The 13,254-nt window shown below is 41.5% G+C and overlaps 1 protein-coding gene across 7 annotated transcripts in view; it reads right to left on the minus strand.

The window, feature by feature from the left end:
• Positions 1–7,196: 7,196 nt before the first annotated feature.
• The window catches only part of ZC3H6 (zinc finger CCCH-type containing 6), a 48,279-nt gene continuing 42,221 nt past the window's right edge, over positions 7,197–13,254 (minus strand). For all 7 annotated transcript variants that reach the window (XM_036436006.2, XM_036436004.2, XM_045580985.1 and 4 more), the window contains one exon: positions 7,197–9,638. In XM_036436006.2, the coding sequence (XP_036291899.1) occupies positions 8,176–9,638 (1,463 nt within the window). In that variant the 3' untranslated portion in view covers positions 7,197–8,175. The remainder of the gene's footprint in view (positions 9,639–13,254) is intronic.

Raw genomic sequence — 13,254 nt, forward strand, 5'->3', positions numbered from 1 at the left:
GGGACAGCGGTGGCAGTGGCTGGGTGGGTGCTGGCTGTAATTAATTTTCTCTCTAACCTATCTTGCAGCCACATTTGCTCAGCCTCGCTCGTGTCCTGCTTCCTCTCTATGTATTGGAGACGTTTGAGTGATGCATCACCACATTTTCAGTGTCTGCCTCCTGGAACATCTCACGAGGTATCTTCTCAATGCACCTGGCTCTGGCTGAGAGCTGCACACCCGTGCTGACAGGCTCTCTGAGCCAGGGATCAAACGAAATAGGAGCTGAGGCCTCGGAGCAAACTGCCCCGTGGGCTGCAGTGAGCTCTGGGCTCTGAAAACCCCGATGCTTAAGGGGATGGAGGCTGCTCTTCGGCAAGTGTCCGTGGGCTGCAGAGTTTAGGTCACACACCGCAGACGTGGAAAGGAGTGGGTTCTTACCTTTATGCACTGGGGCAGGGGCAGGGAACCCTGTGACACTGTGCTGGTCCCAGGGGGACCACTGGCTGGTATCCATCGTTCCAACCATGGACACCCACACTCTGGCCTTTCCCACTGGATATGTACTGGGGTGCACTGTGGCCTTCTGGTTGAGGAGTGCCCCAGGAAGTATCAACCAACCTCCCTCAGGATTTTGCCCCTCCTCGATTTAAAAAAAAATAAATAAAAAAAAAATATATATATATATATTGTGTATATATATATATATATATATATATATATATATATATTGTATATATATATATATATATATATATATATATATATATTATTGATTTTTTTTACAGAGAGGAAGGGAGAGGGATAGAGAGCTACAAACATCGATGAGAGAGAAACATAGATCAGCTGTCTCCTGCACACCCCCTACCAGGGATGTGCCCACAACCAAGGTACATGCCTTGACTGGAATCGAACCTAGGACCCTTCAGTCTGCAGGCCCATGCTCTATTCACTGAGCCAAACTAGTTTCGGCCCCTTCTCGATTCTTATGGCTCAAGACCATGGGGGCCTCTTCGTTGACTTCTGATGGGCGGGCACCTCATTTTGTCAGAGGGCATCCATGCCATAGAAACTGAGAGTCCTGATTAGGACACAGAAAACACACTCACCTGAGTGTGGCTGCCACAAAGCGATAGTTTGCAAACTCGGAAAGACAAAAGAGAAAGTCCATTAATAACCTTCAAAATAGCACCCCTTTACTGACTTCCTGATGCTACTTCGAGGAAGGAGGCGACCTCAGGGAAGCTGAGAGGCTTCCTTCCTTCACTTTTTGGAGAAGTGGTTCCAAGGATAACTAAGGACACTCTGGGGCCCTCGAGAAACTCTGCTGTGCTGCAGGCTAAAGGCCAGTGGACTTACTGTGACTGTCATAAACGCTGGGCAGCGGCGAGCCACTGTGGAGGATGGGCCAGAGCAGAGCCACCTCATGAGAGGGTGTTGGAGAAGCACACCGTTAGAGTGGAATGCTTAAGTAACACTGGACAGTCCTTTCCTTGTAGCTTCTAAAATGTGTCCTGTGCTTGATCCTTTGGCATTCACCACAAAGCAGGGAGGGAGACTCGCTTTGCAGTGTCATTGGGAAGCAGTCCGTCTTCCCCATCGCAGCAGCCCGGCAGCCACTGGCACAGATGAGCACTCACATGCCGCTCTGACATCAGTGACGAGTCCTTGTTTTGTCCACGAGGAAGCCATGCCGAGTCCTGGCTGGTCCACTGCGACCTCGCGCAGGGGAGAAGTGGCCACAGTCAGGGCTGCTCGACACTTAAATCCAGGGCTCCCTCGTCCTGACTGAGCAGACAGGAGAAGCCACAAGACGTTTTCTAATGAGGTTTCCAACCTCTGAGGGAAGCATGAGTCACCTCATTGTTGCTCCAATCATAGTAAGGGGTGGGGCTGGGGGTAGAGGAGTGACCAGGCTCTCTGAGAGCCTTTCCTGCCAGGAGATCTGACGTTGACCCTGGAGTTCCTGCTCTGCTCCAAAGCAGCCTATTTGCTAGCAACCTCTCATTCAGATCCTTTAATAGAAAACTAATTTCTGCCCATGTGACATACTTCCCAGAGCAAACGCAGCATGGGGACACAGGGCCTGCAGGATGGAAGTCGGTGTAGTGCGCGCAGCCTCCTGATGGATACACTGGTGGCCATGCCCACCCCCCTCTCCCTGCAGGAAGGCAGGAGTGGGCTCCATTTACAAGCTCTTATATGAGTACACGGCTCCACTACACTTCGTCTTTAAATGATGAATGTATTAAAGCAAAGCAATGCACTGCCAGACAAATACTATTAGAAACATTTTATTTAAAGTCAGACAACAGAAAGGTGTCACAGGAGAAAATTACAGAAACTTGCAACAACAGAATGTAACCTGGCAAGAGTTATTAGTGAGGAGAAATAATAGATATTCCTGATTTTACCAAGTGATTTGCTTGTCCTTAAGCAGAATAATTTATCAATTCAGCAAAATACTCTCATTGCTGGCATCTTTTGAACAGAAAGGAGATAAAAATGTAGTTAGGCTAATAAACTGGTATTTACTAAAACTTACAGAGTGGAACCATAAGGACAGCATCTCCCCAACATTTGTAACTTGGGGAAAGACAGAACTTGGGGAACTGAAATAATGCTAGGAAATTAAAAAAGAAGTCCCATTTCATACTGAATAGGTTTTACCTGGATTTCAGCCCGTAGATGGTGCTTGTGGGTCTGATAGAAAATAGGCCATCCTAAGTCTGGACACAGCTCCGCCCTCCACACATACATACACACACACACACACACACACACACACACACACACACACTTGGGACACATTGCCACCAGCACCCTTGCTGCGCAGGCACAGAAACCCTGTACTAAAGCAGTGACCTGAGCCCTGGCACCCTAGAGATATGCTCTTTCTAGTCATGGGTGTGGGATCATGGTTTTAGGGCAAAGAGTAAAGGTGTGTTTTTTTTAAAAAAAAACTTTGGCAAGTTAACTATATAAACAACTGTCTTGATTGTTACTTTTATAAGGAAATATCCTACTTCTTGGAGGGCAAACTCATATAACACAAAAATGGACTAAAACCTCTTACCTGCAATAATCATTATTTTTCACCTTCTCTATTTTAAAAAGCATATAAAATATATAGTCTGTCACTGACAACTAATCCCAAGCTATTGCTCATAATGGAGATCTGAATGGAACAATTTAAAAAAAAAACAAGTTGGTCCTCTATTTAATTCCTTTAAATAAACTATATATCAGACACCTGATAAAACAATATTAGCTGATGCAATCAGGCATCGATTCAAATGGAGACTGCAGTCAAGAAATCAAGAGAAGGCGGAGACTAGGAAGGGCAGCAATGAGAAAATTAGAAAAGATCACCAAGAGCAAAGATGTATCATTAGAGATCAAGGCCGAGGCTACCCACACCCTTGCATGCAAAAGCTGGACAGGGAGAAGGCTGACAGAAAACAAATGATTCACTTGAAACAGTTGGGAGGACTGATTGCTTTACCAATACCCCAGGCCACCAGACAGACAGACAAGTGGGTCCTGAAGCAAATTAAGCCTAAAACATCACTGGAGGCAAGTATGACAAAACTGAACTGTCCGACCTCAGGCACATCAAGACAAGGCAGGCTCTTTGGAAAAGACAATAATGCTGGGAAAAACAGAAGGCAGCAGCAGAAGGGGAAGGCCAACTGTGAGGAGGACAGACTCCATAATAGAAGCCACAGGCTGAGTCTACAGCTGCTGGAAGGAGCTGCTGGGACCGAGACACTGAGCACACCACTCATTCATGGGGTCGCTGGAGACAACTCAACAGTACGTGGCACACAGAGTAGTGAGGCAAGAAGCATAGGCCAGATAACTCACAGCGCTGATTTTCTCCCAAAATGCTATAATTATCTGCATATTAATAAAAAAATAAATTCTAAGTTTAAAAAAACAAGATTCAAGGCTGAACAAAACTATAAGAGTTTCATTGTGCACACAACGGTTTTGCCAACTGTAGCATGACTGTTCCTGTTCCAAAGGATAACGAGGGTGTTTAAGGACCAGACGTAAGGCCCACATTCGAGTGCAATTCATGACTGAAAAGGTGAATTACTGTTCATGGTGTTAGGAGAAAAACATTTCAGTGCTATTGGGAATTCATTAGCTTAGGCATATCTTCATAATTTTGGTTGGTATTTTGAAGATAACCAAAAGGGAGAAACTAGAGATATAGAAAAATAATATAGTGACAGCATAATATGCTAATTAGACCAGATGTCCTTCCAGAAAACCTTCTGGAGGAAGCCCGGGTCCTGGCTGCATGCTGGTGGCCAGAGGGAAGCTCAGGTTCCTGGGTGCCAGAGGGAAGCTGGTGCCCGCAGCTGAGGGAAGGGCAGGCTACTCTTGCATGACTTTCATGCATGGGGCCTCTAGTAAAAACATAAGACTCTAGTTATGCAATTCCTTCTGGTTACAGAAAGAATCCTTTGTAGATCTATAGGAATAAATTATTGATCTATTCAAACCACCATTAAGTAAAGTTACATTAAGTCTGGAGGATTCTTAAGAGTTATGAATTATTGTAGAAACATTTAAGTAAAGTCTGGAGGATTCTTAAGAGTTATGAATTATTGTAGAAACATAAACCTTCACATTGTTCAGCTGATGGGGGAGAGGGGAGAAGGTATGCGCCCAGTGTGTACTGGAAGAGGTATAGTTATGAACTGTATTTCTAATGCAATCAAAGAATAGCTTTGCTACATCTGCCCTAATAGTTGATAGCACCTGAAAATCTAAGCCTAAATGGATTGTGAGAAGCATTCAAGAAGCAGTTAACAAAGCACCAACTGTGTGCCTAGAGCTAGGCTTGTTGCTGTGGGAAAACAGAAAAGGAGACACATATGGGTCCTGTTTTCAAAAGCTTAAGTGATAGCTTAAAATGTGGTTTTCATTTAAAAATTAGATATTCTAAATAACATATTGATGTTAAGCTAGCGTTCTTAGACCTATATTCTTTCCAAAAGAGGCAGGTTACTTTGGACTTTGTTACTCTGAGGGGAGTGTAATTATTGTTTGTAAAAGTTATGAAGCAATTTTATATTTAAAATTAAGTCTAACCTGTGAGCAGTAAAAATTATCTCCATTTCACAGAGAAGGAACTAGACATGAGATGAAATACTTATCATATCAGAACAAGAATATGAATTCATGGGCTTTAAACCTTCAGCCCTCATTAGTTATCCTTTCCTCCTTTTAACTAAATCAGCAAAGTGACTCACATGAATGCTCATACAGGGTTTACTTACTAAACAACCATTCTTCCAGTTTTAAAATAAGTGGACTAGGAATAAAAACTACCATTTGAAGTCCTATGCAAGTCTAAAGACAAGGGGAACCTAACCCAGTATCATTTCAAAGGCAGGCTGCTTTGGTTGCAGCCTAACGCGGGGCTTGGCTCCAGGGCTGGGCCACAGAGTGGTCCAACAGAAACAAGCGTTTGAAATCAATCTAACACTTGGTTCATTTTCAAGGTTCAGAATGAGGTCCTAACTGAGAAAGCTCCAGAGACAGGAGATTGGAGCAAAACAGGAATTTGGAAAAACATTTGCTTAATCATCTGAGTATCAAAAATCAACATCCTGAATATCCTACTCTATTCAAAGTGAACAGGCATAAAACTTCTGAGACAAACCAGTATGAATGGTTAAGTCACATCTCAAGCAATGAACCCAATCCAGATTCTTTTAAGATGCAAGTTACTTATGTTATCTATAAATATTTGGCTTCTAAGAATAAGGACATAACATACTTCTCAGTATACTTATAGTATAAATCAAATTCCATGGATTTTAAAATCACAATTCACTTTAAAGAGAAGATTATTCTTTGGGAAAAATGGCTACTATTAACTTGGTGAGAAAATAGGAACAAAGAAAGAATATTAAAATAACCCAGTTTGGCCCTGGCTGGTGTGGCTCAGGATGGGCATCCCTTGAACAAAGGGTGGCTGGTTGATTCCCGGTCAGGGCACATGCCTGGGTTGTGGGCACAATCACCAATAGGAGATATGCAAAAGGCAGCTATCAATGTTTCTCTCTCACATCAATGTTTCTTTTTCTCCCTCTCCCTCTCCTTCCCTCTCTCTCTAAAAAATCAATAAAAAAACCCAACTTTTAAAAAATAACTACAGTTGATAGGATGTAACAGAATATCTCCTAAGCTAATGTTATTACAATTTTAAAAGCATCACAGATAGAAATCATTATTTTAAGCACAAACAACACATTTTCATATAAAATACAGTTAAATTTGAAAGTCCAAATTTTCTTGTAAAATAGCTTCTAGGACATTAGCTAATGTAATACGGATTCAAGGATACTGAGTAAATGAACATTATTATTTGCATTAATGATTTACTTTTTAATTAACTTTTTAACATCTATCTTAGTAGTAAAAATATCTTCTGTTAAGGATTTGGATTACATTTTAGTTTTTAACAAAGATATAATCTATATGTAATAGCAAAGATATATAATCATATATAATATAATTATATGTATAATATATAACTACTAATATATATGATTATATATATAAAATCTTGTTTTTGGTCAGTTTTATCTATTTCAGTGACTTTTCAATTAATAATAAAGTTTGTTTGAACAGAAAATCAGGAAATACTTTTTATGGTGGATTTAAACTGCATTTTTAACCCAAAAATATTATCCAGAGCCATTTTAGACAACAATGTAGCCCAAGTATAAATAGCAGAAATTCATGTTTCCTTGAACAAAGCAAGCTTCTTAGTTTGGCAGAGTCCTGGTCACTTAACCCTGTGGGAGCGCAGGGCTAGGAAGTGAACATAAAGGACAGGTTTCACATTAAACCTTAGGTTCCTACAGAAACATTTTGCTGAATACTTTTTAATCACTTCTCAAGGGTAGCTGTTCACCCAAGGACTGATACCCATCACTTTCGTTATCTCTTATGAGGAAACGTTCCTTTTCAAGTTGCTGAAATTGTTATCAGCAAACACTGTCATAATCTTTCAGTTCAAGACATCAGTATCAGTGTGAACTGTTTCCATTATGAATAATAAATGCATAAAACAAGGCTGCTATTATTTTAGACTGCAATAAATACACAAGGATGAATGTTATTTTTCATAAAAATACAATTTCTAACCAATTTAGGAAATTTCCAAACTCTGTTATAGAACGTCAGTCACGTGAGATCTGAAAGTTTTTTTTATTGGTGGCCACACAGTTGACTACAATATCTCTGTTTTCTTGTTATTTAAAAAAAATATGGAACCTGGACACTTAAACATTATCAATGCAATAATCACGATAGACTTTCACTGAATCTTTTAAAAGTCTGTAAAAATTGCCAAGGTCATGATGAATACAATTAATGTAGCTACATCATTTGAAAAAGTAATATAAATTATGCTGCTAAAGACAAAACACATAAGCACAGATAAACATCACAAGGTGACAGCAGTAATTCATAACTATTTAATATGAAAATCAATATGAAATTAATTTTAAAAAGGTATGTCAGAGAACTTGGTAATTTTCACGTTAGCAAAAACAATGTACTTATATATCTCTAACTTCTATGATACAATAAAATACTTTTTAAAAGATATGACATTCAAATGCTTCATTTACACAAATAATATTGCCAACATTAATAAAAGTGATGCCCTTAAATATGAACTGTTCTGCTATGATTTAAAATGTTTTCTTTACTTCATTTTATATTTTTGTTAGCAGTTATGTGTTGACAAGAGGTTCCTAGTCAAAATACTGTTTCCCAAAAGTAATATACATCATATTGCTTGAAATGAACAGCCATATAAAAGTGGTAATCATTTATCTAAACATTGATTATGAAAGACAACTGGCATATATTCAGGCAGAGTGTTCAATTCATGATGGTTTATTTACAAAAAAAAAAGTATTTTTACTGAAGCTAACATGATATATAGGTTTCTATGTCACTTGCTACAGCCTCTTAAATTTATAAAAATATTATATAAAATACCACAGCCTTTAGAGGATATAACTTCATGTGGTTCTGATACTAGCAGCTGAAAAGTGTTCATAATTTAAAAATAAATAAACTATAGAGGTAAACCAGTTACAAAACAGCGAGGACTGCGATGGTCACGAGACGGAAAAGAATTGCTTAATTACACAGTAGCTAGCAAAATGGTGAAGCAGTTGGATCAAAAGTTTTAAAAACCTCTTTCAGAGATTTGTCATCTGTTTCCCCACTAGGGTCATCCTCTGGGGTGGGGCTCAGCTGTCCCAGCTGCCTGGACTGCCTGGGATCGCTGTACTGGGGTCTCATTAAGCCGGTTAATGCCTGCACGGGAAGGCTGTGCACTGCAGGGACCTGGCCTGCACAGGAGCCGCTGGGGACATGGGCCTGTGCGTCCGCTGGCCCATGGACAGTGGCTTCCACATCGGCAGTGGTTTTCTGCGGCAGGACTGCTTCTCCAGGAGTGCGCTCATTTTTGTCACTGCCTTTTAAACTGTCACTTTTTTTCTGGTTCTCTGCATTTTCCGTTGCTGGCTCTGGTGCAGATGATAAGCCAGGCTCCCGAGGGTCATACAAACTAATACCACTGAGAACTGAACTTGGAGTCCCCAGTGGAACACCAGCTGAAGACGACAGTTTAGGAGTGTAGGGAGGCAAAACCCCAGGCCCAGAGTTGCTGGTTACTGCTGCTGAGGGCTGTGATGCAGCAGGGCCTGACCTGGCTAAGTGAGGGGCACCCTTTGTTGTATGTGACTCCTTCGTAACTGCTTGCTGAGACACTGTACTGTGAAGTCTGTGAAGTCTAGGATCACATTTTTTTTGTAGCCTGGGGTCTCCCAATTTACTTGCTGAACTGTGCAAGTCCCCAAATTGTTCCAGGTAACCTTCTCTGTTTGTTAGGTTAATTTTGGCTTTGACTGCTAATTTTGAATCCACGGGCACTGTGCTTTGATGGAGATCGCTTTTCAAATTCCATAACCTCTGGTCAGCTATAAGAGGGGGCAGAGGCAAACTGATTGAAGAGACGGGGTCAGGTTTTGGTAAAGGGACTGGAAGCAAGTCCTCCGGAGCCCACACGATGTGTTTTGCGAAGTTGGGCTTGGTGAGTCTGATGTCCATTTTAATGTGGCTGAACTGCCTCAGCTGTGACCGTGGGTCCTGGAGCACTGCCCCCGGGGGAGAGTCCAGGGGTATTAGCGAAGCCTTTTCTCTCAGTTCTCGTTCTGTGTCCTCTTCCTCATCATCTCCTCTCTTGTGTGTGACATTAGCGCTGGAATGTGCGTGATGTAAGTCGCACTTTGCTGCGCCAGCAGAGGAGCTCACCTGCCCAGTTCCATTTCCTCTTGGTTTCCTCGGATCCCACACGAGTCTGAGACCCGGTGCGGGAGACTCAGAAGATTTTCTAATGTCTTGTCTTGGGATGGTTCTAAGTCGAGGGTCAGCAATCTGGTTCCCTTTACTCTTCTCTTTAGAAAGTCTTGGATCAGTAGGAGTGCTGAGTTCCAAGGAAGCCTGCTGCTGACTCCTTAAAGTTTCTGTTTGTTTCTGTAACGTTTTCAGTATTGCCTTGACACTGCTCCCTTCTTCCTCTTCACTACTGGAATACCAGTTAACAGGATCATCTAAATGCAGACAAAGACTTATTATAAATAATGAAGCATGAATATTTGGCCTGAATTAAGATAAAAAAGCACATGCTAATTCTGAAATAAGTGTAGCTTAACTTTAAGACAATGCATCAGTCCCTGGCCAATGTGGTTCGGTTGGTTGGGTATAGCCCCATGTACCAGAAATACAATGCCATCATAGAGTTTCAACACTGGAACAAGGCAGGCTGAGACAATCAATTTGGTTATTACACTCTGGAAAGACAGAGCTGGGATACTGGAACACGTGCAAGAGATAGCCAGGGCCCTTCCCACCAATTGGGCAGGGGAACTCAGAGCATGTGTGGTGTATGTAACAGAGTTCCAGGAATAGGCAAATACTCTGGGATAGAAGACTAAAAGGAGGGGGAAACCAAGATGGCAGAGTAGGTAAACACCTAAACTACAGACTCACACAACAATTTCAAAAATACAACTAAAACAAAACATTTATCACCCAGAACCACGGGAAAGCTTGCTGAGTGGAAGTTCTACAACTAGAAGGAAAGAGAAAAGAGCATAGATAAGTGCACAAGAGCTGAAAAGCTGAGGTACAGAGGCTTGCGAATCGGGCGGGCAGCAGGAGACTGGGTGCACTGCTTTATTCAACCCGAAGGGAGACAAGCTCCTGATTACTCTGAACTCCAGTTTCTGGGGAAATGCTGGGGACCCAAACTCCTACGAGAGTAGCTGGACTGTCTGCCATCAGGTCAGAAAGCGAGGGTGGCTTTCTTGCAGAGGTGCACGCAGCAATCATTATTTACTGCCCTGGGGTGTGGGATGTGGGGATTTGGAAACTCAGAGACACAGAGATGGCTGACTGGCAGCCATCACTGTTTGCCACGCCCTAGCCTAGTGACTCCCTGAGACCCCACCCCACACAATCTACAAACCCATCCAAGCTCCATGCAGCAGCTTTTGCATATAAATAGCCTGCCCTGTCGCAGCTTAACCTAACAAACTGCAGCTCTAGTTAGACAGCTTCAAAACCTCCAAACCCCAAGCAAAGAGCAGAAAACTGTAGTTCTCGCTGTAGTTCTTGCTGGGTGGCCTCAGACAGTAGCTGACCTGCACCCCATTGGAGATCCAGGAGCCAGTGTACCTAATAATCAGTTTGAGACGACACCAGGTTTCAATTCCTCACGTCCATAAGTGACACATTCAAGAGGTAGGTAGACTCAGTGAGCACCAAAGCCCCACTGAAGCAAGTCCTTCCCCATAAGTGTGTCTCCAGGACAGCAGTTCTTTAATTAGACACAGCGGATGCTCACAGCCAATTGGCGTGGGGGTCAATTCCTCCCAGTGTACCAACAGCAATCAAGGCTTAACTACACCAAGACTTTGCACTCAGCCCACAAATGGGTGCACCAAGAGTGTCTACCTCAGGTGATAGGGACCTACAGGTCATCTACCACAGAAAATCACTCCGTCAACACAGGGAAGCAGCAAAATGCGGAGACAAAGAAACATGTCACAAATGAAAGAAATGGAGGAAAGCAAACTACTAAAAATAGAGTTCAAAACCACATTTATAAGGTTACCCAAGAATCTTCTCAAAAAATGCCAAGAAACTTGATGAGACCTCCAAGGAGCTTAGTGAGTCCTTCAAGGACCTTAATGAAAATGCCACAAAAAAAGAAAAAAAAGAAAAAAAAAGGACCAGTCAGAAATTAAGCATTCATTGTCTGAAATAAAGAATATACAGAAACTCAACTGTAGATCAACGTACCCCAAGGGTCAAACCAAAGATATGAAATATGAGGAAACAAAAAACATCCAACCAGAAAGGCAGAAAGAAAGAAGAATCTAAAAGTGTGAGGATAGTGTAAGGAGCCTCTGGGATGGCTTTAAGTGTACCAACATCTGGATTTTTGGGGTGCCTGAAGAAGAGAGAGAGCAGGATATTGAAAAAAATAGTGACAGAAAACTTTCCCTAACTGGTGAAAGAAACAAACTCATAAGTCCAGGAAGTGCACAGAACCCCAAATAAGAGGAACCAAAGAGGACCACACCAAGACACATCATAATTAAAATGCCAAAGGCAAAAGACAGAGATTCTTGAAAGCAGCAAGAGAAAAACAGTTACCTACAAGGGAGTACCCATACAACTGTCAGCTGATTTCTCAACAGAAACTATGCAGGCCAGAAGGGAGTGATAAGAAATATTTAAAGTGATGAACAGCAAGAACCTATAACCAAGATTACTCTACCCAGCAAAGCTATCATTCAGAATTAAAGGTCAGATAAAGAGCTTCACAGACAAGAAAAAGCTAAATGAGTTCATCACCACCAAACCAGAATTACATGAAAAGCTGAAGGGTATTCTTTAAGAAGAGGACGAAGAAGAAAAAGGTAAAGGTAAAAACTATGAACAACAAAAAGACATCAAATACATACCTACCAACAAGTGAATCTAAAAATCAAGTGAATAAAATATCTGAAGAACAGAATGGACTGGTGAATAGAATAGAATCAGGGACATAGAAAGGGAGTGGACTGTCAATTCTCAGGGGGAAGTGGGTCTGAGGGATGCAGGAAGAACTCTCAGACCTGCATCCCTCAGACCCACTTCCTCCTGAGAATTGTCAGTCCACTCCCTTTCTATGTCCCTGATTCTATTATAGGGACATAGATTCTATTATAGGGACATAGATTCTATTATAGGGACATATATTATAAGATTGGTCAAAAATCTTACACCTATGGTTGAAGACAGTGGAAGGGGTAAGGGCATGGGGTTGGGAATTAGGTGGAGGGGAGCTATGGGGGGAAAAAAGAGGAATACCTGTAATAATCTGAACAATAAAGATTTATTTTTTTTAAAAGACCAAAAGGATTTGGATCTCCTTAATTAAAGCAATCCTTAAGCTCTGAATTTATTTTGATAAAAATATGTTTGGAAAGAAAACAAAACACTAATAATGACAGTTAAGGAAGCCATGGGTACTGAGCAAATGAGGGGTGAGGTGCAGACTTTTCATTGGTATTTTACTACATTTTTAGATATTTGACCTATGTGACTATATTAGCTATTCAAGCACTAAATTAAAAATATCAGCCGAAACTGGTTTGGCTCAGTGGTAGAGCGTTGGTCTGCAGACTGAGGAGTCCCAGGTTCAATTCCGGTCAAGGGCATGCACATTGGTTGCGGGCACATCCCCAGTAGGGGGTGTGCAGGAGGCAGCTGGTCAATGTCTTTCTCTCTTCGACGTTTCTAACTCTCTCCCCCTCTCCCTTCTTCTCTGTAAAAAATCAATAAAATATATTAAAAAAATATCAAACAAAACTAACACCCTAAAGTTTATATACTTGACCTTTATGAAAACACTTTGGGCCTTACTCCTAAAGTCTGTTTATCCCTCGTGTGTTGTACACAATAAATAGAAGGTATGGTATGGTGAGTCTCCTTCCTCTCCATTCAGACACACATAGGTTGACACTAAGTTGGACACACACACATATACACACAATAGAATAACCCAGTTCAATAGGCCATTGCAGATATTCTTATTTTATCTCCTTGCATTACTGAATGGACTGATGAATATAATAGAAACTAATATGTTTCTACCTCATGGAACTCTAGTGTTAC

The sequence above is a fragment of the Pipistrellus kuhlii genome, unplaced genomic scaffold, assembly GCF_014108245.1.
Source record: "Pipistrellus kuhlii isolate mPipKuh1 unplaced genomic scaffold, mPipKuh1.p scaffold_m20_p_13, whole genome shotgun sequence".
Lineage (NCBI taxonomy): Eukaryota > Metazoa > Chordata > Mammalia > Chiroptera > Vespertilionidae > Pipistrellus > Pipistrellus kuhlii.